Here is a 22,440-nt window from a genome sequence, read left to right on the forward strand (position 1 = left end):
ACAAAATTATTTCTTCTGACAGTCACGTGCATTATAATTGAATTCAAATAATTGAATAATAGGAAAGTTATACGGTTAGATAAATACTCACACTTGTGCGTTGTTAGGTATGAAAAGTGCAGCCAAATTTCTGGCACGTTCGATTCCAACATGGAGCAAACCGTCACTTACAGAATATCTAAACAAATAAATTGTTTAGTTAAACACTTACGTTATTGTTTTTACAAGATAGGAACCATATGAGATATAAACTAATTTCGACTAGACTCCTTTAAAGGAGAAAACTCCTCCAGTCTGTTACATAAATCACTGTCACTGTAAGTTATCACTTCACTCACGGATGACGAATGAGATCACAGAAACACGAAGCAAACATTTCCTAATTCTTCGCCTACATATCTCATATGGCTCTTCGATCTCCAATCTATGAAACAGAATTATATAAACATAAAACCAACCTAAGCTTAATTTGCACCTGTGCCGTCTCCAGGCTCATCTCCCCAAGCGCCAACGAATTGACATCGCCAATCGCTCCGGGCAGTTTCCTTCGATTAGAAGCCTCGAATACTCCCGAATCACCCGCGACACTTTCGTCGGAAACAGCAGCCGAGACGGACCTGGTGTTCGTACCAGAACTGCTAGCTCTCGAACGAATACCAGTAGGAGGAGGTGTCTCACTTATAGGCGAAAGAGGCGGTGGTTCCTGCGGAGACATTTGATGCTGCATAACGCATACAGGCCTGCCAAGGCCGCTTCCTTGGGACATATTTCCAGATTGCAATTCGACGGGTGGATGTGGACCACCGACCAACTTAAGACGATCCTGAGGTGCGACACAGGATTGTTCGTGGGACGACGTTTGTTGCTGAGTAAGCCTAAGCTCCGCCAAACGGTCCTCTAGCTGATTTCCATCTAAGTGAGCATTCGATGAGGTTGTAGGTCTCTGATGTTGTCTTCTCTGCATCTCTACGTGTTCATACGCAGGTGGTGGGCCCATCGGGGCATTCTCATAAAGCGGTGAGACCGGTGGACTGACGCTGGAGAGACTCGATCTTGGCGACAAACTTGGCTGCGATCGACCAGGAGAAGGCGTACTGACGAGATTATTCTGCTCCGATCCTCTGAGCAATCTTTCTACGCGTCTATGTAGATCAACCATGTCGACTGGTCGCTCCTGTTGAGAGCTGACAGGGCCCAGACACTGAGGACCGCCGTAAATATCAGTGAAGCTCAATCCAGAGCTAAGCGAACCCTTGCTACTGGTCGTGCTAAGGCTTCCAAGACTGGAACTGCTGCTCACCGAGAGCGTGCTCGCACTGAGAGTCTTCAATTGACCCTCGAGCATCGCCATCGAGCGTAAAGCGTCCCTCAACTGTTGCAACAGCAGTTGCTTCTCTTCGTGCAGTCGCACGCGATCTGTAATCGTCTTGTTCGACAATTCAAGCGCGTTGTTTAGATCCTGCTCGAGGCGACGGATTTCACTCTGGATCTTCTTCATATCTTGTTGCGTTCTCGTACGCGGAGTGATACTCCTTAACTCTCGAAGCAACTGTTCTTTCTCTTGGAACAGCAACAACTTGTCCTTATCGCTTTCTGTCTGACCAGGAGTTACTTTTTCCTCGAGATCCGCCAATTGTTGTTGTATATGCTGTATCCTTTTCCTTGCTTCGTCGTACTGCAACCTCATTCGTGCCATCTCGGCCAGGCGAGTACCGATCGGGACCAATTCGCCGGAGAGATCAGTCTGAGACGCTGTACTAAGCTTCTCCTGAGGTAAGCTAAGAGTGCTGGCCTCGGGACTACCTTCGCAGAGCTGTAGTCTCGTCAATTCGTCCTTCAATTGAGCCAGAGACTGCATCAACTCGGCTTTCTCCTTTTCGCCCGAACTCAGCGATTTCTGAATGTTTCGAAGCTCCGTCATGATTGCCTGGGCCTCGGTGATGTTGTAACAACCGCCATGATGTCCGCTCAATTTCTGTTCGACGCTATATCAAAAATAACAGAAAACATTGAAACTCGTGTCTTTAGTAGATTAATCGTTCTGTTACGATAAAATTATAAATGATATTTATGTAAATCCATACTTCTACGAGTTCCACTAGATGTCTCATGTAAATCTTGAAAGAAGACAGTAACAACATACCTTGCAAGAGTGTCCACTCCTCGTTGCGTACAGTTCATTTCAGCGCGGATCTGTTCGAGCTCTCGTTTCAGCCGGGAAACTCGACTCCTCGCGAGCGCGACATCGGATTTCAAAAGATCCGGATCGTACTTGGTACTCAATGAACTTGAACTGGAGCACACTGTAGACGAGATAGATGATCAATCATTACCTTTTCGTTCGATGTATTCTTTATTAACCCTATATGTGGAAAATAACAATGAACTCTGAATCAAAAAGTATAAAAAATATTGTTTTTCAATCACTATGGTATCAAAATTTTACTGTATTCTAGTTGGACGAATGATTTAATTGTAAAGGAATAACATGCACCAAATATGATCAATACGTCCGATCTATATAGATAAAAGTACTTTTATTGTAAAATAAATTTATTTGAGGGTATTGTGCAGCACAGATAACGAAACGAACGATTAGCGCGTCATAAGTTCCAAGTAAATCATTACTTTCCACGCTAAACTATACTTTGAGAAGTACTCTGAATAACAAAAAATTGTAGAAAATATATAAATATTAATATGTACTCACAACTTGTACGCGAAGCACCGAGCGTCGTTAAAGCGTTGTTGAGGTGATTGTACTCATCCTGGGCCAGACATAACCTCTGTTGCTTCACATCGTAGATCTCCTTTTTCGCCTGTAACACAGTTGCAAACGACATTGTTAAAATTAAGATCCATCGTTCTTTCGAAATAATAAAGAAAAAAATTCCTATCATAAATTTATAAAAGTCACGAGATCCAAACATCCAACCGCATCCACACTGAAGTATTCGTTTGATCGTTCGATCATTTCGACTTTCGATCATTGAGTCTATTTTAAACATACAGTCGATTTTATTAATAGAAGCAAACAATCGAATAATCGATGCAGATTCTCGGGTAAGCTAAATTGCAAATGCGCAAATAGCACTTAGGAAACACTTAACAGAAAGAATTCTGCGGTTAAAAGTAACGTTGGGAATAGCACGTCGTTTCACGTTTTTAGCTCGATCACGCATCGAAATCCGATAGAAGCCACGCAACTGCCTGCGGCAGCATTCTTTCGATTTTCAAACAAGGAAATACCATTACACATGATTTACGTAGTGCTAAGAATGCCGGACGATCCTGCAGTTCGGATTGTTCCGCAGGTTCAACGTCGTAAAACAGAAGGAAATAAAAGAACGTAGTCGATCGGTATAGCGAGAGAAACATTCGGAATTCACGGCAACGTTTCTCGTTCCGTTTCTCTCTCGTGTCGCGTTTCTATGGAATTTCGCACTTTTGCTATTCTCGAAAAGAGTTCTCGAAGCGAGCTCCGGTACTTCCAATTACCGTTCGTTTTCGAGGCCTCTCTCTTTCTCTCTTTTTCTCTTAGTCGACGTGTAAATACGAAAGAAAGAAACAGTGAATGATTCGAAATTTCTATTCGATGTTATCAGCGGATCGTATCTTGATATTAGAGACACGTGAGATCGGAGAGACAGAGAGATATTTGAACGAAATATGAGACATTAGATAGCAGAGGTATGAAAAGGAAAACACTGATCGATGACAAAGTCGTTGACGATGATACGCCGGACGTGGAATTACACTTCAACGGATTCCAAGAGATCAGAGTAACGCACGAGATACGCGAAAATCCTGGAAGAGTCCTTACGTATTCACAGTAATAGTATGCGGTGGCGTCGGTGTCATCACGTTTGTAGCACTGCTCCCAATAGAACCTCTGTATCTGCTCGTCGTTCTCGTAGTCGTTGTGGTAGCACATTCTCATTCGATATTGGGACACGACGTTCTCGTAAATTTGCTCCTGTTGATAAGGCTGTTTGCAGGAACGTTGCTGCTCTGAATATTGCTGGCGTTGGTGTTGTTGCAGTCGCTGATGATGCGCCTGCTGATGGTAATTGTTTACGTAGGTGCGGTACTGGTGCGCCGGTACGAGTACGCAGAGTGTGTACTGACGGTCCATGCCGGGTACACAGTAGACTAGGCACGGTTCCTCTTCTTCTTCTTCTTCTTCGTCTTCTTCGTCTTCTTCGTCGTCGTGGTCGTCGTAAACGTCGTGATCGTTACCGTCTCTTTCTTTCCTCTCCGATATACTCTTCTTCCTTTCCTTCTTCTCCGCCTTTTTCTTCCTCGTCGTTTTCCTCTTCGCCCTCGCCTTCCTCTTCTTCTTCTTCTTCTTCTTCTTCTCCTTCTCGTTCTCCTTCTTCTTCTTCTATCCCGTCGGATGTCTATCTTCTCTTCTCTTCACCTCATCTTCGCGAAGGCCTCCTCGAGACTGGCCGGTTTACGGGGCCCGAAATTCCGATCCCCACCTCTGTGGGTCTCAATTTTTAAGGGATCCCACCTTTTTTCCTCCTTTTTGCCTTCTCTTCCTTCGCTTCTTGCACCACCCGGTCGATTCTCTCCTTCCCTTCTCGTTTCCATCCTGCTTTTACCTACCACCCTTCTCCCTACCATCCTATCCAACATCCTTCCTTTTTACTCTTTTATTTCTCTCCTCCTCCTTCTCTTCTTCCGTTTAATCCTTCGATCTCTGCCTCTTTCTCACTCGAGCACACATACACGCGCGGAGCCTACCTCTCTCAATCTCCGTATAGGCGTTCCTCCTCTCCTCACTTTCCGTCTGCTCCTTCCATAGTCTTTTCATTTATCTCGCTTCAACCACGGTGGCCTCAAGCGGCTCTTTCTTAGCCGGTGTAAAAAGGCGGGCCTCAGGATGAGGCCCGGCAGGACCGTCGCAATCGAGCCCTTGCGCCCCCCACTCCCAATCTGCTTTTCCTATCCTCCCTCTATTTCTTTCTTCTTTTCGCTACCCAACAATTTCTACCTTCTTCGTTCTCCGCATCCCCCACTTTACCTCTTCCTTTCAGATACCATGCATTTCATGCGGTATTCGTTCCTGGTGAATCTAATTGATACTAGAACGTACACACACGTGCTGCGTTCGCTCACGCACCATGAATATTTACGATATCGCGTGTCGAAATTTTGCTCCTTCCCTAGGCCTTCTCATCTTCAATGATCCTCCATCTCTTCCTCTCGAAAGTTCCATTAAACTAAAAATTCTTTCGTTGATAGAAATTTTCTTGACCTATATTTCCTCGTCAAATATTTTCCATACTTCCATTTTCCAAAATATCCATTACAGAGGAGAAAAACACCGATCGACGTTCAACGAAGAAGAACCGTTAATTTCGTTTCCGCGCACGTACACAACTAGTATACTCGACGGAATAGTTTCGTGGAATAGCCGAACGACGAATCGTCGACGAGGTCGCGTCTAGAATTTCACCGTAGCATTCGTCATCGACCCCCGGAGGACGTACATTTTTTTCAGCGATGCGGAATGTCGTGGTGGTATGCAGGGGCCTGATATGCAGGGCGCCGCGGGGCGAGCGCACGATCCTGTCGCTGGCGGAGCCCAGCCTGTAAGGGACGACAGCAGGGATGGAGTAGGGGCCCGAGAACCGGGAGAGGAGGGGAAGGAAGGCCTGACGAGGTCACAGTACGACCCTGCTGAACGTGGTCCCATCTCGGACTCTCTGGTCGGTAGTAGAACCGACCTTGAGTCGCGCATTATGCCTCGTCCTTGTTGGAATTTCTGGGGCCACTACTGGCCCATCAGCCGTGTCTCTGATCATCTAAGAACAGGCCCGGTGGACCTTGGTGTATGTCCCCTCTCCGTCAGAAGGCCCGTTCCGTACCAGTAGTGATGGGACCAATTCTCCTGCCTTTGAACATCTTATCGATTTATTTCATTACCATCGCTGATCGATAATCCATGCCTATTATACTTTCGTAACATTAATTCAATTTTATATTCGTCCAAATTATGCACATTTTACGAATTCCAGGTAATTATTCCAAGTTTTTTTGCAAACTATTTTTCTTCTTTCTCGTGTAGTTTCCACTAAAGTGATAACTTAAGTATTTGTATAAAAGCAAACATTTTTACAAAAAAAATGCCTTCGCAAGAAACGGAATGGACTATCTTCCTGTAAAGTAATTAGAAAGCTCGCGTTTCAGGACATATTTTTCTATTCTATATTCGTGGGATCAATTTGCACGAAAATATCGTCTCTGTAAAACATGGTCACTCTGCATTACGAAAATTTCACAATTTTTTATGAAAGTAGCGACACGCGAATGGTGAGCAAGGGAAAGATCAATAGGACGAGTTGTTCGGGAATTACAAGCACCGGATCGATCCCATCACTACGCATCGGAGAATTTCGCCCCACCAGGCGAGCTTTGCCTCCGTACACCACCTCACCACCCCAAAACCGCCGAAGGATTCACAGGGCTCGGGCCCCGCGCGCATATTTCTCGGTCCACACTATTATTGTCGGAGGCTCCGCAGATGCTATCGAGTACGAGCCGGTTCGCTCGCCTCGCGGAAAGAGCCTCTTATTTTTCCCCTCCTCCACCTCCACCTCCTCCTCCTCCATCGCTCGTTCTCCACCTCCACGAGGCGCAGCTCTTCTTACCTCGATGCTTGCATCTCCCTTACGTATCTATCATTCCTTTTTCTCCCTCGAAAGATCTCTCGAGTCGCTTCCTCTTCGTCCTCCCGGCATAGCACATCCCGAAATCTCTTCCGCTTTAGCTGACTTTTTACGCCACGCTCCGCTGGACATGTCCGTCGCGACGCGACGCGGGAATCTTCTTTCGTTCCGAACGAATTCCGGTTAGAGACGTTCCATAAGTCAATTGGAATGTCTCTCGACTGACATGTGTTACGTTATTCGGATATTATGGGTCGGAGAGATACATTATTCTCCGTTAACGTCGTTTTATGAGCGGAGGTCACCTCCTGTTCATTTACATAGGACTGTTGTAAGATGCTATGTGGACTTTCTGGATTTACGAACAGAGCTCTTTTCAATGCTTTCTGTGGTACTTTCTTCTTTGATACGTCGAATACGTTTTGCTATTGCGGAAAATCCATGAAAAATATTTTTAATTAGTCGATGCCTAGTAGTAGTAGTAGATGTAGTAGAGTAGTAGTCGATGATTAGTAGGATTAAGTATGGAAAAAGGTCTTAAAACTCGGTCTCTTATCATTTCGAAGATTTACCATTTAGAAAAAAGTTTTCATTGTCAGAAAATAATAGCACGAACAATCTGTATATACAAGTATAAATATTGATGTTTCTAAATATAAATATTCAATAAAAATATCAGGTTTATAATGTCATTTAAAAACGCCGCTCTAGAACATATTGGATTACTTTTACAGGACCATGCAGGTGGTCTATATGTTACACAATGTGTTATGCATCTTTAAAATAGCTCGAAAGTACAACGTGACCTTGTACGCGATTTGTCATATGTCAATTTTAGCGATGGAGAAAAAATCCCAGACGAGTATGACAGGAAACCGAATAAACACTTTCTCCATCGAGACCTGACTCTAGGCCGCAAATCACGCACGTGTACCAACAGAAGGGAGCGAAGAACGAAGCAGCAAGCACGAAGCACGCAGCACTCGTGTATCATTAAGGAATTCCTCTTCGAGAAATATTGGTAAGGAATGCCAGCGCTGCAGAAGGAGCGATATCTTCGACCAAAAGGGTCAGCCTTCGTATTAGAGGTCCTGTATATGCATTTTAATGGAAGATCCACCACCTACAATAATAATTCCTGCGAAACCGTTTGCACGTACTCGTGAGTTCTACGTCGGTACTCGAGTACATATACACACGTTTATAGAAGCTGTAAAAGCCAGAAAAGAATCTACCTTTTTAGTACACGAGGAAGGGACGCAAAAATTATGAGAGAAGGGAGAAAATAAAGACAGTCCATAAACGACGAACAACAGTAACGCATACTTGCATGCGAATTGACGAATTGTTGTCAATACTGTTGCTTTGCATCGGGTATATATATATATATATACCCGAATATAAAGAATAAATTCAAAATTGATATATATATATATATATATATATATATATATATATATATCAATATTTATAATATATATATATATATATCAATATATCAATATATATATATCAATTTTGAATTTATTCTTTGTCATAAAAATTCATTTACGAATTTAAATAACAAATTTTGCCCTACGATGTTGCAAGATCCTAAGCAAATTCACCGTGAGATATAAATACAACGCCTGTTGTTAATAATAGCGGGACATCCTTATTACCAAAAATATCGCTCCACTTCAGCCGTAAGGAAACAAAGCAGATTACAAAAGTCACGAAAAGAAGCATCTAATCTAACCTAATCCAAGCTAACCTCAACTCCTTCGTATATACACTCATTGTCAGGGTATTCAGAAGGTTATTATGGACACGCGTGGTTATTGTTATTGTCACCGGCGGTACTGGTATTCGTTGGTATTACATACTGGGATCGCTAGGTTGTTCTGTTGCTGCGTGGCCGGGACAGAGTTAGTGTGCGACGGAGGCTGCAAATAACGATGACGGGGAGGTGTTTGTGTGTGTGGTAGTGGTGAGATGGCGGAGGAGGAAGAGCGATTGGAATGCAGCCGAGTGAGGAATTCCGGCCCCTCCCGCATATTTATCTGAACGCTGCACGCCGATCCGCGGGGCCCCGCTCCGAGCGAAGGGCCCCCTTTTATAGTGCGCCAACTACTCTCCGACGCTCATACCATCGGAGGAGGAACGAAGAAAGAGGGATAGATAGCAGAGAGCCGCGCGGAGCCAGTGTCGGGCCACTATGCGTACGGATCTGTTCAGGAATGCCTGCGGTGTTTTGTAATTGGACGCATTCGTGGCATTTTCTTCTGAATACGCAACCGCGGCAAATTTCGAAAGCAACGTCTTCCGGCGAATGTTAAGGGCACGGATGCAGAACCGTTTCCTTCGGGAATTTTCGAGATGATTTATGAGGAAATTACGGGGGTAGAGAGAATCATGATTCGATGTACTTTTAAACATTGCCGTCGGAATGGAATGATGTAGAGGGGAATGGTGAGCCGCATTCCATGGAAGGAAATGGAATTTGTGACAACTTCTCTCTCTGTCTCTTTCTGAAAAAACCGCATTTTCATAACATTTAGTAAATTTCATTCTGTCTTCTTTTTAATCCTTGTTACCTTAATAACAACAAGTTAATGCTTGTGAAATGTTACTCGAAAATTGATAAAAAAGAAATAGTCTTTGGGGGCTGATTGGTTAGAAATACCTAAAATTAAAATATTTATGAAATTGGGCTCTTCAAGTTTAACTGCATTCCTCAAATATTTCTTGAACAAATACAATTACATATTTATAATAACAAGTAATAATCTGTCTCTAAAAACAGACAATTTACGAATTAATGATTACGAAGGAAATATCGACACAATTTAAATGGTTAGTTGACGTTCTCGCGTTAAACCGTGGTTCTTAATCTCTTCTTCGTACGAATCGACAAAAGAAGGCAGAGAATCGATAATTTAATTCATACTTAGACGTGGTAGCGAACAGAGAGGGAAAAGAATCAGCAGTAAGCAGACTGACGATGGAGAAAAGCATTTCTTCGGCCGGACAGCTGTTGCCGAACAAAGGCTGAAGGATACAAAAGAGGAATTTCTTGGGGCGCACGTGGCTCCCGAGAGAAAGAGAGAAGAAGGGAAGGAAGAAAAGAAAAAGGAGGATCCACGGCTAATGCAAGGGACCGACTATACACACGTGACCCGCTACACCCTTTCGGGCATTCCTCTCCTTCCGTCAATTTCCTCTTTTCTTACTTTCAATGCGTCATCTTTCATTCCTCCTTCCTGACTATTTCGTCTCCCTCTTATCAATCTCGCAAATGGAATTATAATTGCGCATATATTTAGATTGACTATGAGTTCTAAAGCTAAGAGTTGTTTTCACATTAATGGTTAATAAAACGATCCTAATTACTTTCGTATAAGAATTGTTGAACTCTGCTCGTTATACAATCATCATGGATATGATACAGATACACACACACATAATTCCATTATAATAAATAAAGATATTATTGAAGTTGTTTTAAGTAATGATTTAGTAACAAAATACCTACTTGTATATATCCACGTTTATATCATTGTTTGTGCACTCTATTACAAAAATCGTTATTGATATCGAGATTGTTCGAAACATCAAACGAAAGAAATACTTTCAAATTCCATCGAAGAATCTTTTTTGGAATGTGAGAATTATGCGCGGAATTAACTTGTATACCAGCTCATATAGGACCAGCAACTGTACGTGCAGTACGCAATCTCACCAATAGAAGTCGCCACAATCTGCAACTTCACACGTGCTCAAAGTCATATTTTAGATATACGACTAAATCGTATATCACTATCGCTATATATGTATACATATATATATATCAAATATTCAATCAGTTATCTCTAATTTAAAAATGAATACAAAACCTTGTGAATTTACGTAATCGTAAGACAATCTGAATATTTTTAGAAATATTAAATCTTTATCATATAAGTTCCTTGAGAAATCTTCCTCTTTTATTTCATGCTTTTAGACCTTACAATATTTACGTATAACTTACTTCGAAACCATTTTTCATTTGTATATACTATGCATGTGTGTACGTATATATATAAGAACTTTGATCTTTGAATCATCGCTTTCTTTTTGTTACTCTTTGATAATTATTCTCAATGAATTAAAACGACAAGTGTTAACAATGCATTCTCGGAGTATTAAAAAGAAACGGTTGAAACTCAACGAGTTCATAAATATGTATACGTTGTTTGAATGAATGTACACGTACGTGTACAAGTAATCTATAAATTAAAATATTGTATTGTAACGCTATAATTCCGTCTTCCATAATTTCATCTTTTAATAATAGTAGGCAAAAATGAAAAATGAAAAATTACAGATAAATTCCTTTCCTTATCTCCAGTTTTAATTCATAGAACGATTAACACTCGAACAGACAATCAATTATTATGATTTAATCGTGAGATTTTCCGCGATTAAACGAAGTGGCTCGTCGAGGAGACCTATACAGAATCAAATCGTGCGTACTGCCGTGCGATGTAAAACATATTTGTGTGTTTGTTTCGATGTCACGATAACGAAATGATTGATACCGTCACAATAATTCCGGTTTGCGTTGTATTGTAGCGCCCCACCAAATTAGACACCAGAAGAATCCTACTACGCTTTAGTGACATCAACATATATGTATTTAAGGCAATAAAAAAAATTAAAAACATTTAAGGAATTTATATGGAATATTGTCTAATCTAATGTACTTGATGGATTCGATAAAGACAGAAGAAGTTATATAAATAGAACATTTAAATCTCAAAGCACGAAGGAAAGATTTAATTTAATACGCGTGGAATTTTCTCAAGGTCATCCTCCTAACATTTTCGAGATCACTGTATATTTTATAATTATAAATAGAAAGATATGTTATTTATAATTTGTATTATATAAGTATTACATTATGTATATCGTTTGTGACGACTATTAATTTAATAGTTTCAATAAGTTTATAAATAGTAATTTAATAAGTACACACGCATAAATCACAGAGAAGCGTATAGGGGGGCGGGCACGTTTGTACAACGGCACCTGGCACCGTTACCTTATCAGTAAGATATAAGAATTCTCCGTGGAGAAAGTTTGGATATATTTTGTGTTTGCTATTTATCGTCTCGATACACCAAACGGTGAACGTATATTTAGATGTTACAAGCATACAGATACTTCACATTCAAAAGCCCTCGTGTTCGAGCGAAGAAACAACAGAGATAATTATTGTTGACTGTATAAAGATTTTTTTCCCGTCGAGACAATTTTTCTAGATTAAACTGTCATTCAAATTACTGCAAAACTCGAAACTGTCTACAACGATGGAGCAAAGCAAAATTTTTTGCTTGCAATTTGCATGATGTGAAAATAGATAACTTGTTAAAGTATGTAATAAAACAAGAAATGCGATAAATAACGATAACTTGACATCTTTAAATTCCTTGAGCACATAAAAAAATAAACAACGAATTACTCTTAAGAATTATCTCCTAACAGGATACTTCTCGGAAAGAATCACAGAACTAAGAAGAATATCACAGCTCGACCGTTAAACGCATTCTTCTAAACATCTAAACTGTCTTAAATACGCGGAATATCGTTCTAAATTCTACATTAAGAAAACCTTAAATGAAAACCTCAATAATAATGAACAAATTTCTAAAGTGTTCCCCTTCCTGAAAGACGACATTAATTTTCACAATATTTTTAACCTTTTCATCGTTGATCTTTATCACAAAACCTGCGTAACTAGAGTATTTTCAAATCTTATTGCCGCTAAAACCGTCCGCCGAAGATCATAACGTGCATACACGTCAGTCGCGCCACCGAGGCCTAAAAATCTAATTATAAAATAGAAAAAAGCCCCCACTGCCGGTGGAATCGGCGTGATCGCGAACAAGCTGCTCGCTCTCTCTCTCTCTCTTTCTTTCTTTCTCTCTCTCTCTCTCTCTCTCGAGATAAGTTTCCTCGGGGAGCCGTTTTCCAACAGTTGCAGAAGGAATGCGCACCAGGTGAAGCCAGCATGACGATCGGCCGCGTAAAGGTGCGTTCACATCGAGCGCGTGTTCGGGTCGCGTCTTGGTTGCGACGCGACGATGCGCCTGGCGCGATGGAACGAGCCTGCGCATACGAACGTCCCACCGCCTGGGAAGAAGGGAAGGGAGTGGGAGGCAAGAGAGCGGGTAGGCTGCGGTGGCGAACGAGCGATGCTGATATGAATGGAATGCGATGCCATTATCGTGGTGTACATACCGATAACTCGATGCCCCGTTCAGCGAACGAAGGTGTCTGCGCGGACCGAGCAAAAGCTCTTAACTTTCCAGCAATCCTATCTCTTCGCGCGAAACGCATACGGAGGATGCTCTTTCTCTCTGACGTTTTCGTATCAAAAGGAAAGCCCGCGAAATTTAAGTTTGAGAATTGGGCGATCCAAGTTGTCTCAGAATAGAGTATTCTCTGACGTAAAAATAAGAAACGTACGTTTCTACAAACAATTTTTCTTTAATAACAATCAGATAAAAGTTTTGCTGAATTTGTGAGTTGAATGTTGTACAGTTCGTACGTAAGACTATGAACAAATAATTGATCAGTTTCTTGATATTTTTTGCCCAGTAAAGGAAAAGAAAGAATTTTAATTGTATAATGTATACGAGAAATATTTTCGGCATAAATGCAAAAACGTAAGTAATAAAATCTTGACAGTCTTAATCCATTGAAACGTTATCGCGATCTTTTGACACTCATTGAAGAGAATTGTTATCAATTATGTTGTGCAACACGAAACTAACTATTGATCACCGCTAGCAGTCGTTCAGTAAAACGATGCCGTGTATCGATTAAACCTATGTTACTATCTCTATGCCATTTTTTACAGACGATGAAAACGTTCTATTTCTTTGTCATAGTTATCTTTCTTCCCGCAACCAGGTTAATCAATAAAATAACATTAATCTATTCTCGAAATACATAAGTTAAAAAACGCTTAATTCCCATGAATTATTTCTACATTATCTTATAATAGAATCAATGTGTGAAAATTCCAAAGAAACCTCTATGACTGATAATTTTCCATAACCTTAACGGTTCTATTAAAAGAAATCATGTTCACTCGTAATATTTTTACACGGTAATATTTAATTTGTTATCATTTTTAATCGCTTTTATGCGTCAACATCTTTGATACTGATATAATTGCTATCTAACCTATTATAGCCTGATATAGTTTAATCATACGCATATCTTTCTAGCAACTTAACAATAGTGTGATGTAATTGGAAAACACTAAACAAATTAAGAGGAAAATGATCATAAAATATTGTCTCTATGTAGTTCAAGCCTCAAACAATGAAATGTACGAAAATGTTAAACAAATATTCTAATAAATTATACGTATATAAAATGAATAGCTATATGAAATAATGTTTGTATCTCCTATTACGAAGTAAATTGTTTTCAGTAATTATAAAAGCAAAAGATCCGAAATTTTCTAGAAGTGTTAAAACAAAAAAGAAAATGCAGAGAGGAGAAAGAAGGAAAAAAGAATACGTTGTGCACATTTGAGAAGGGCTACGGTACATTCACATTTTTGTGTCGCCCTTCCAAGAAGAGCACCGTGGAGAAGAAGTTAGAAATCCTGACGAACGTATTCGGTATGCATATCGCTTTACGGAGAGCTCTCCCTTTCGGAGAAATCGGCATCTGATGCTCGTGCATTCCCTTTGGATGAATGTCGAGCGTTATATTGAGATTTCAGGGAAATCGACGTATCAGCCAATTAAACTTGACCAGATAAAAAAGAACGAGCTCATGGGTCAGCCCGTTACACGATCGTTACAACGATTCGTACCGTCGTCGATTTTCTGCCATCGTTCAAGAGGAAATGTAATTTTCGTCGCGACAATTGCCAGGTGACGCCTCACCTGAATATTTATAACTCTCGTCGCTTTTGTGATTCATTCGACGCGATAAGAAACGATCTTGAAGATCGCGGAAAGTCCTTGCAACGTTCATACACTTAAACGAATTAAAAAAATTCGATCCCAGAAAGGGATAACATCGACACACTCGATTAACCATTTAGATAATACTTCGAGATAAGAAGATTATAATAATAACCGATCGAAATGTAACACGTATTACTAGAACGCCAATTAAAAATATGTCTATATCTATATAGGCAGAGGAATGTTGCTAAATAAATGATTTTCAACTATTTTTCAATCAAAGAAAGCTATGATAGATAATCATATCCTTGTAAAATTGCGACGATTTTTTTTTCGCGAACTTGACGACAAACAGTAGCCAGATCTGAATCTGGGGTACGTCATTTAGCTGTTGGTTATCAGGCAATGATAAGTCTTTGATAATCAGCCTTCATGCATTCCTGCGTTGATAAGAGACGATCGTTTCGTGATTCAAGCCGGTTCGTATGGTCCAAGGCACGTACGCATCCTCGGAAGAAAAAGCGAGTTAAGTGGAATGAAAATTCCAGAAAATTTGTGACGATTGCCACATGTGATCGATAATTCACATTTTTTATAGAATGGTAAGAGATAGATCATCGCGGAAAAGACAGTTGAATATCTTCCATTATCAAAATGATTTTACTAAAATACAGAGTCTAAAGTCATGAATTTATTGATAATTTAGAGCTGTTGTTACATTTTTTCGAAACAGTTGTGGAGAAAGTGAAAGATTTCCAATGTTAAAGTCTTTTATATGTATATAACATTTCCATGCTTTAAAATGTTTAAATATTTCACAACATATTATTCTTAAAAGTCATCCCGAAACATTCCGGATTTACTTTTGCCATAGCTTGACATACAAGTATTATCAAGGATGAAGAGACAACTTTGTTATATTTCCTCTTATTTTTTTAAATATTTAATGCGACAAATGTTCCTACTTGTGTCATAGATGGAAGAATCGTTGAGTAACAAGAAAAATTCGCGACACGAGTGTTAAAATGATTGATTTCTTACTTGACAAAGACTTATATAGTGTGAATATTCAGAGAACTTGATGATGTGGCAGATAACTAAGATTTAAATACTTTGAACGACAAGAATACAAGATCTCTCTTTTTAATATTCTGTGCAGCACTAATAGTTACTTGTTTAATGAATCTATTTGAAACGTAAATTACCAGCTGTGTAACAGTAACCATGATTCTCTTCATTTCACATGCTAGAAATGTTATATACTGAATTTTCAAACTACTCCCTTGTAGGATGTGGAATATGCGAACTTAAAAAAATGAAAACTAGAAGTATAGCCTTCCTATATTATCTTTTACCTCGTGAAACGTGATTATTCAACCTCGAATACGATTATCGACATACAGCAAACGACGGAGGCGGTCGAAGAGGTAGATGGAGGAGGGGGGAAAAAAGGATGAGGTAAAGGGAGAAACATCAAAAAGAAAGAAAAAGAGAAGCGTGAAATTCCGGCGGGCGTCTAAAAATAGTCGGTTACAAAAAGGAATAATAACGCGGGTACGTATATATCTGGTCGCCGGGTAAAAGCGTCGGCCTATTTATGTATCGCTCGGTAGAGATGGAATCTCGATCTCTTCGCGTGGTCGTTAACATTGTTTGCCCCTGGAAGAGAGCCTAAGGAATGTGAAAAGCTGCGTCGGCAAATGGCGAGCAACAACGCCGTAAGGCCGGTCGCGCTCCTTACCGCGCTCTCTATTTTCTTCTACGGTATTTCCGAGCTGAACCCTTCCCAGCGTGTCCGCGTCCACGTCCGCGTATGAGAATTTCACGCAAAATCTTCTGTTCGTTCTCCTTTAACGAAACCGTAACCGAGCAACAAAATAACGAACGAAAAGAACAAGATTAAAAAATATACATATATTTCTAACGCGTCTACTTAGATACCTATGTATGTAGATAAATATGTATTACAATACGAAGCGTGACGGTAAAAGAAATAAAGGAATTATACCTTTCATCTAAATCTAGTAAGCATGTACATACTTGGTTCGTTTGTCCTCGACGAACTTGAACTTGACGGGCATATGATATGTATGCGTTTTGAAACAAAAAGCACGCGACAGTCGCATACGAGCATAATGGGGAAGGCTAAAAATGCGAATGGCGAGCCACGTCGATCGCTATGTAACGATAATATTCTGCGTTCCTCGGCCATCCTATTTCTTTCGCGCGCTCGTGCGAAAGAGCGAACGGTATAGTCGATTCGCAGCACCGCGGGGCATCATCCAGAGTATCGAAGGACAGTAGCACATCTGCTCGTGCGCACGATCGTACACCCTCGGGAGTCCTCGTAGCTCTTCGTGAATCCATTCGTGGACCGCCTGGGGGCCCTACGAGCGTAACACCGGTAGCCACTACGCCAAAAGGGTCGCATTCGCGCGGGAATAGAGAGAAAAAAAGAGAAAGACAGAGGGGACACAGCCGGAGAAGGACGGAACGAAAGAAGCAGCCGAGGACGGAATATCCAGGGCCGAGGCCCGAGAGAGGACAGGCTCGAAGACTTGGGGGAACTGGCATCTTTTCTTCAAGATGCATTCAAACTTGGGAGAAGAGTACGCCTTAGCGATGGGATCAATATCCTCGCGTACTCTTTCCACACCATCCTACACCATTCATCGTACCGTTTATTTCTCTTTTCATTCCATCGTCCTATCGATGTGTTACTGGGAATTCAACTACAATTATATATATATACACGATATAGGCTGTTTTTTAAACTCAATTAAAACAATACGTTTTACCCTCTCTATATTTAAAACTTACTTTGGTCCGAAATCGAAGCTACTATTATTTAATCAACGATTTAAAGAAACCAAAAGAATCATTCGATCTACGGCAACGGCCCTTGGGCAACAACGCTAAACTTTTTTTTTTTTGTTTATGCATAGACGCATTTCCTATATTTACACGCCGTCTAGATGCAACGTAGAGCAAAATTAGCTGCGCGTTTAACGCGTTAAAAATACCACATTCCACAAGCAACATTACCAAACAATCGATCGACGCTTCTCAGCGAAGCAACCACATGCGCGAATCCTAACCTTTATCAAGCGACGCAAGCTTGGCGCCGAAAAGCTCGAAAACTATATAAAACGACTAACTATAATAAGTTAACCCCATCGCTAGCAGAGCCTTTCGTCTTTCTTTGACCGTTTCTCTCTTTTCCGCTGTGGTGCCACGCATCCAGTCTCTCTTTCTCGCTACTTGCCGCTACCTTGCACGCCGGGACCCAGCGGAGAAACGATGGAATAAGAAGACAGCGTCGGTGGGAGAGAGATAGAGTAAAACGTAGAAGAGAGAAGAGGAAGTCACTGGCAGGGGCCAGTATATAGAGACACGGAGCCACGAGGGGGAAGCAGGGTGGGGGCGGAGAGTGGTGGAAAGGTGTGGAGGGGAACAGGGTTCGAACGGACGGGAGACATTCCAATCTCTCATGGCAAGCTTGCCTGCTTTGCTTCGCTCGCTTGTCTGCTTGCCCACTTGCCAAGATACCGTCGTCCTAAAGCCGGCCCACGCTACATCGAATGGCACACGGACATCGTAACCGTGTAATCTCGCGACGCGATCGTTATAGTCGATTTTGCGGGGATAGTAAACGAGTACGAGCGTCCCCACGAATACAGCCTCGATACATATACATATATATAGGGTCATTAGCAGCGCATTATGAAAAAAACTCAGCCTCGAGTGCAGAAGAAACTCGGTGACACGCGTTCGAATACCATTGCCGAATATCGGCGAGATCGATTACGTAACGTGATACTAATGCGAACGCTGCTGAATTTTTAAATATTCGTTGGAAATTGAAACAAAATTCACGCAACACGCAAGAGTACAGAGAATGTACAAAATGAAGTACTCGTTATAATAATTAGTGGGTGAAACAGTCTCTGCCGATGTTCTTTTCTTTAATTGAACGAATTGCTGCAATAAGGAGGTAGCTCCACCACTATCCAGTAATCTGAGTAATCTTACATAAATGGAAACGCAAAATCGACCAATATATTAGACCTGTCTCCTTATTGCTGCAAACTCTTCGATTGTGCTCATCACGTTCTATTTAACGAGTATTCTGCTACCAGATACACGTAAAGGTCGTGTTTCATTCGCGCGTTCACGCGTAAGAAGGTATTTTGAAGCGGCGATTGTGACGATTTCGAAGCTAATCTGAAAGAAACCGCGTTCAGAATTTGGCCCCACTGGCTACACCGATGACGATGTCAATGACTGCGATTTCAGTCTCTGAAACCGTTATGACGCATATATGTACATATAAAAGGACGTCTTCGGCGAAACGCGCCTGTGTACGTATATATGTACGTGGCAAGCACTATTTCGAGCGTGAAGGTACACAGCGTACATATGTATATTTTACGTATTTCGGTATCCGATACACTTTCCTCGGCAGACACGTTCATATTGCTAGGTAGAGCCAACGTCGCTTCGGACTATACGTTACACCTGTCGGAACGTTTTAAATTAACGGCCAGACTGTGCTGGCTGTTCCTATTTGCCAAGAGTCACGATATACCTATTTCTTCTTTCGTTTGTATCGCGGGCAAGAATGATTGGGACTGGTCAGTGATGAGAACTGTTACGAGAGAGCTCGATCGTATCGAGCCGCGCTTGGCGATAGATTTCGACGTAATTATGTAATAAACTAATACGTCGGTTTCGCGTAATCTTTATGCAACAATCATATGCAAAATGATGCTCTCGTATATGCATGTATAAAAATCACAGGAGAAAAATATAATTTATTATATTCTTCCTATTTTACAGATTTAAAATTATTTAGCAGTTTAACATTCAATATATCGTCTCGATCAATTTTGAATGATTACGAAAATAAATAAAACCATCCTATGGAATTTCAGTATCGAACATTGTGATCTTTTTGAAGTTTGAGGATCACTGTGCCCCCCATCGTTTAGGCTGCCCTACATTCGTTCGTATAGAGAAGTTTGCCAGGCTTCGGGGGTATTTTGGTTGCTTTTTAAACGCTAATAACTAATAAACAAAATCTGAAACGCCACTCCCTTGTTCTTCGTTTTCGTCTTATTCCGTATCGTAGAAGCGCCCCTTAAATTCTCTGCCATTTGTTGCCGAACACCCTGTATAATTTAAAGCATCGAGAGATCTGCAACTTCCTCCGGCGGTGTCATAATCGGTTTTGTATCTGTCCGCGCGAGACGATGCGACGAGCGGTACGAGGGAACCGAGCGAGCAAAAATAAATGGCAATTAAAATTCCACTCGCATCTCGCTGCCTCGTAGAGAGTCGTGAGGCATCGTAGAGACAGGAGTAAAAGAGCCAGAGTCCGCTGGCAAGCGGGAGCGAGCGAGAAAAACTGAGAGAAAAAGGAAAATACTGGAAACGCGGAGAACCGACAAAGACGATAGAATTCCCATTGCTGGCGAACGAGAAAGAGACGACCCCAGTTTCATAATCTTATAGATCCCATCGAAAATCTGAACGATCTTCGATTCATCACAGCCTATTCTGACTTTCCTTTTTTTATACGGTGGTATTCACGATGGTATTCGAATACTTTTTATTATATTTATTTATTTGTATTTTATATAGACGGTTATGTAAAATTTGCCAGGATATTGGAACAAATGTAACAGGTGACGATACGACTAACAATGTACGTGGGATTAATTAAGAAACTGAAAGGATTAAAAGGAGACGTAACGAGGGAAAAAAAAAGCTTGAAAATTTCATTTAGAGGATCTACAATGAGTGAAAGTAACGAAGAGGTACGTATACGTAAGAACGTATTACTTGTGAATAAGTTTATATCTATGTAGATGACCCGAGAAATTCAAAGAAGCAAATTTGATGCATAGTCATACGAAAAAATGTTCGTAATTTTGAAAGTCTCTCGGTAAAAGAAACATCCATTTGTTCATCGAGTTTAGGATAGCTTTTAGACCAAGCAACCTACTCGGCTAATTAATAATTGAGTACCGTGAAGTATAACACTGACCCAGTTGGATCGATGAATTATTAAAATGAATAAGCGAATAGAATTATCACGGTCTATCCCACTTATTTCTGCTGTCTGTTCTGCTTCTGACTTTTTGATGTATAACGTCCTCTTTGGCTTGCATTCGTTTTTCACTTAAACTTCGCTAGATACCCCGTTACTTTTATCATTTAATAAAGCAAGATTTTTTTCTAGTTCGTGATTCATAATAAACAGAGAAACGAGCATAGAGAAACAGCGAAGAATTTAGTGCTTCTATCGTTCCGTAAATTAAAAAGTCGATCGTATAACCTTCCAATAACAAATAAGCTCGTCGCAACCAAGGTCAATCTTCGTCTTCGCGAATTCCTCCTCTCTATGAAACTTTCGAAATTCCTCAAGATTACGTCATGGCGCCTCGTCATCGGTGTTCCTTGGTCTCATTGCCATTGAGACATGAAAACAATCGTTAGCCACGCACAAGACTATCGCAGGTGGTTTACAAAAATCGTACAATTAGTATAACAAAGAAAACTCGCTTTACACGATTTCAATGATTTTTACGTTTTACAGAGGAGGATGAATGGGGTCGGAAAGTTCGTAATTTGATGACTGACGGTAATCGTATTTAAAAATTTCTAAAAGAAGAAAGAAAGAGAAAACATTAGACTCTTCTTTAAAAATGGAGAAAAAATAAAAAGGCGAGACAAGCCGTTGTTTAGTCTGCGGGACGAACTCGTCTCACCCCGCGGATTACGCGTTCTAAGGCTGTCGTCGAGAAGTCTCCAGACAATCACGAAACTAGAATCGAGCCGCGAGCCAATCTTGAAAATCGACGATGACATCACGCGTGCAGTATTTCGACCGAAATAAATATACCGTACATCGACATTCTACCGCTTCCTGTCGCGTTCCACGTGAAAAGTCGTCTTCCTTCGCTTCCGGCGACGTACGAAATTCGTCGAGGAATATCATCGAAAGAAGATTCGCAGACGGACCAACGTGAAATATCCTTGGCAATAGCGGATATTTATTTCTGATTGAAATTGGAAAGGAATTGCGGAGCGCCAGACTAACGCGAAATATTCGCGTAGGCAGCGGGAATTTCGCACAGTTGGCATTTATACTTTCGGAAATTCACGTTCCGCGAATACGCGACGCTACATCGACGTAACGTATTGCCGAAATCGTTTCACGAGAAAATTTCTTACGACGAATCGAAGGTAAATCGCATGTACGCGCCGTCAGACGTGCCAACTATTATAATTTCTTCTTGGCGAAGATACCAGCTATTCGCAGATTTCGACGCGTTGCCTCTCGCGTTTACATAGAAAAACATTTTTAATAAGATAAAAAGAAGAGATAAGAAGCAACGAGATAGCTCGATTAAAATTAGGGAAAACAGGGAAAAGATAAATAACATATTTTCCTTGTTTCCTTCACTTTGAAAGTTATCTATGACAAATATAAAAGATCGTATTGAAATTCCATATTAACACCTTAATGAACGAATTTTCTCATGGAAAATGATCGAATTTCTTTTACCGTAACAAGCGATTAATACCGACGACGAGCCTAATATACAGGGTGGTTGGTAACTGGTGGTACAAGCGGAAAGGGGGTGATTCTACGCGAAAAAAGAAGTCGAAAATTTAGAATAAAAATTTTTCGTTCGAGGCTTTGTTTTCGAGAAAATCGACTTTGAATTTTCGCTCGGTACGCGTGCACTTTAACACGTCTCGTTATAACGGATCTCACTTTAGATCGTTGTCTTTTTTTAATT

General features: G+C 40.8%; 1 protein-coding gene across 5 annotated transcripts in view; it reads right to left on the minus strand.

Moving 5' to 3' along the window:
- kibra (WW and C2 domain containing protein kibra) overlaps nucleotides 1–22,440 on the minus strand; it is a 42,864-nt gene that overhangs the window by 5,426 nt on the left and 14,998 nt on the right. For 4 of the 5 annotated variants that reach the window (XM_069127064.1, XM_069127062.1, XM_069127060.1 and 1 more), the window contains 4 exons: nucleotides 2,711–2,819; nucleotides 2,144–2,303; nucleotides 459–1,985; nucleotides 92–178 (listed from right to left, as the gene is read on the minus strand). In XM_069127064.1, the coding sequence (XP_068983165.1) occupies nucleotides 92–178; nucleotides 459–1,985; nucleotides 2,144–2,303; nucleotides 2,711–2,819 (1,883 nt within the window). Of the gene's footprint in view, nucleotides 1–91; nucleotides 179–458; nucleotides 1,986–2,143; nucleotides 2,304–2,710; nucleotides 2,820–3,823; nucleotides 5,409–22,440 lie in introns of those variants that run through there. The other variant, XM_069127063.1, reaches the window with a different exon arrangement.

This window comes from Bombus flavifrons, chromosome 14, assembly GCF_040668555.2.
Source record: "Bombus flavifrons isolate JBK064 chromosome 14, iyBomFlav1_principal, whole genome shotgun sequence".
In the NCBI taxonomy this organism is placed as follows: Eukaryota; Metazoa; Arthropoda; class Insecta; order Hymenoptera; family Apidae; genus Bombus; species Bombus flavifrons.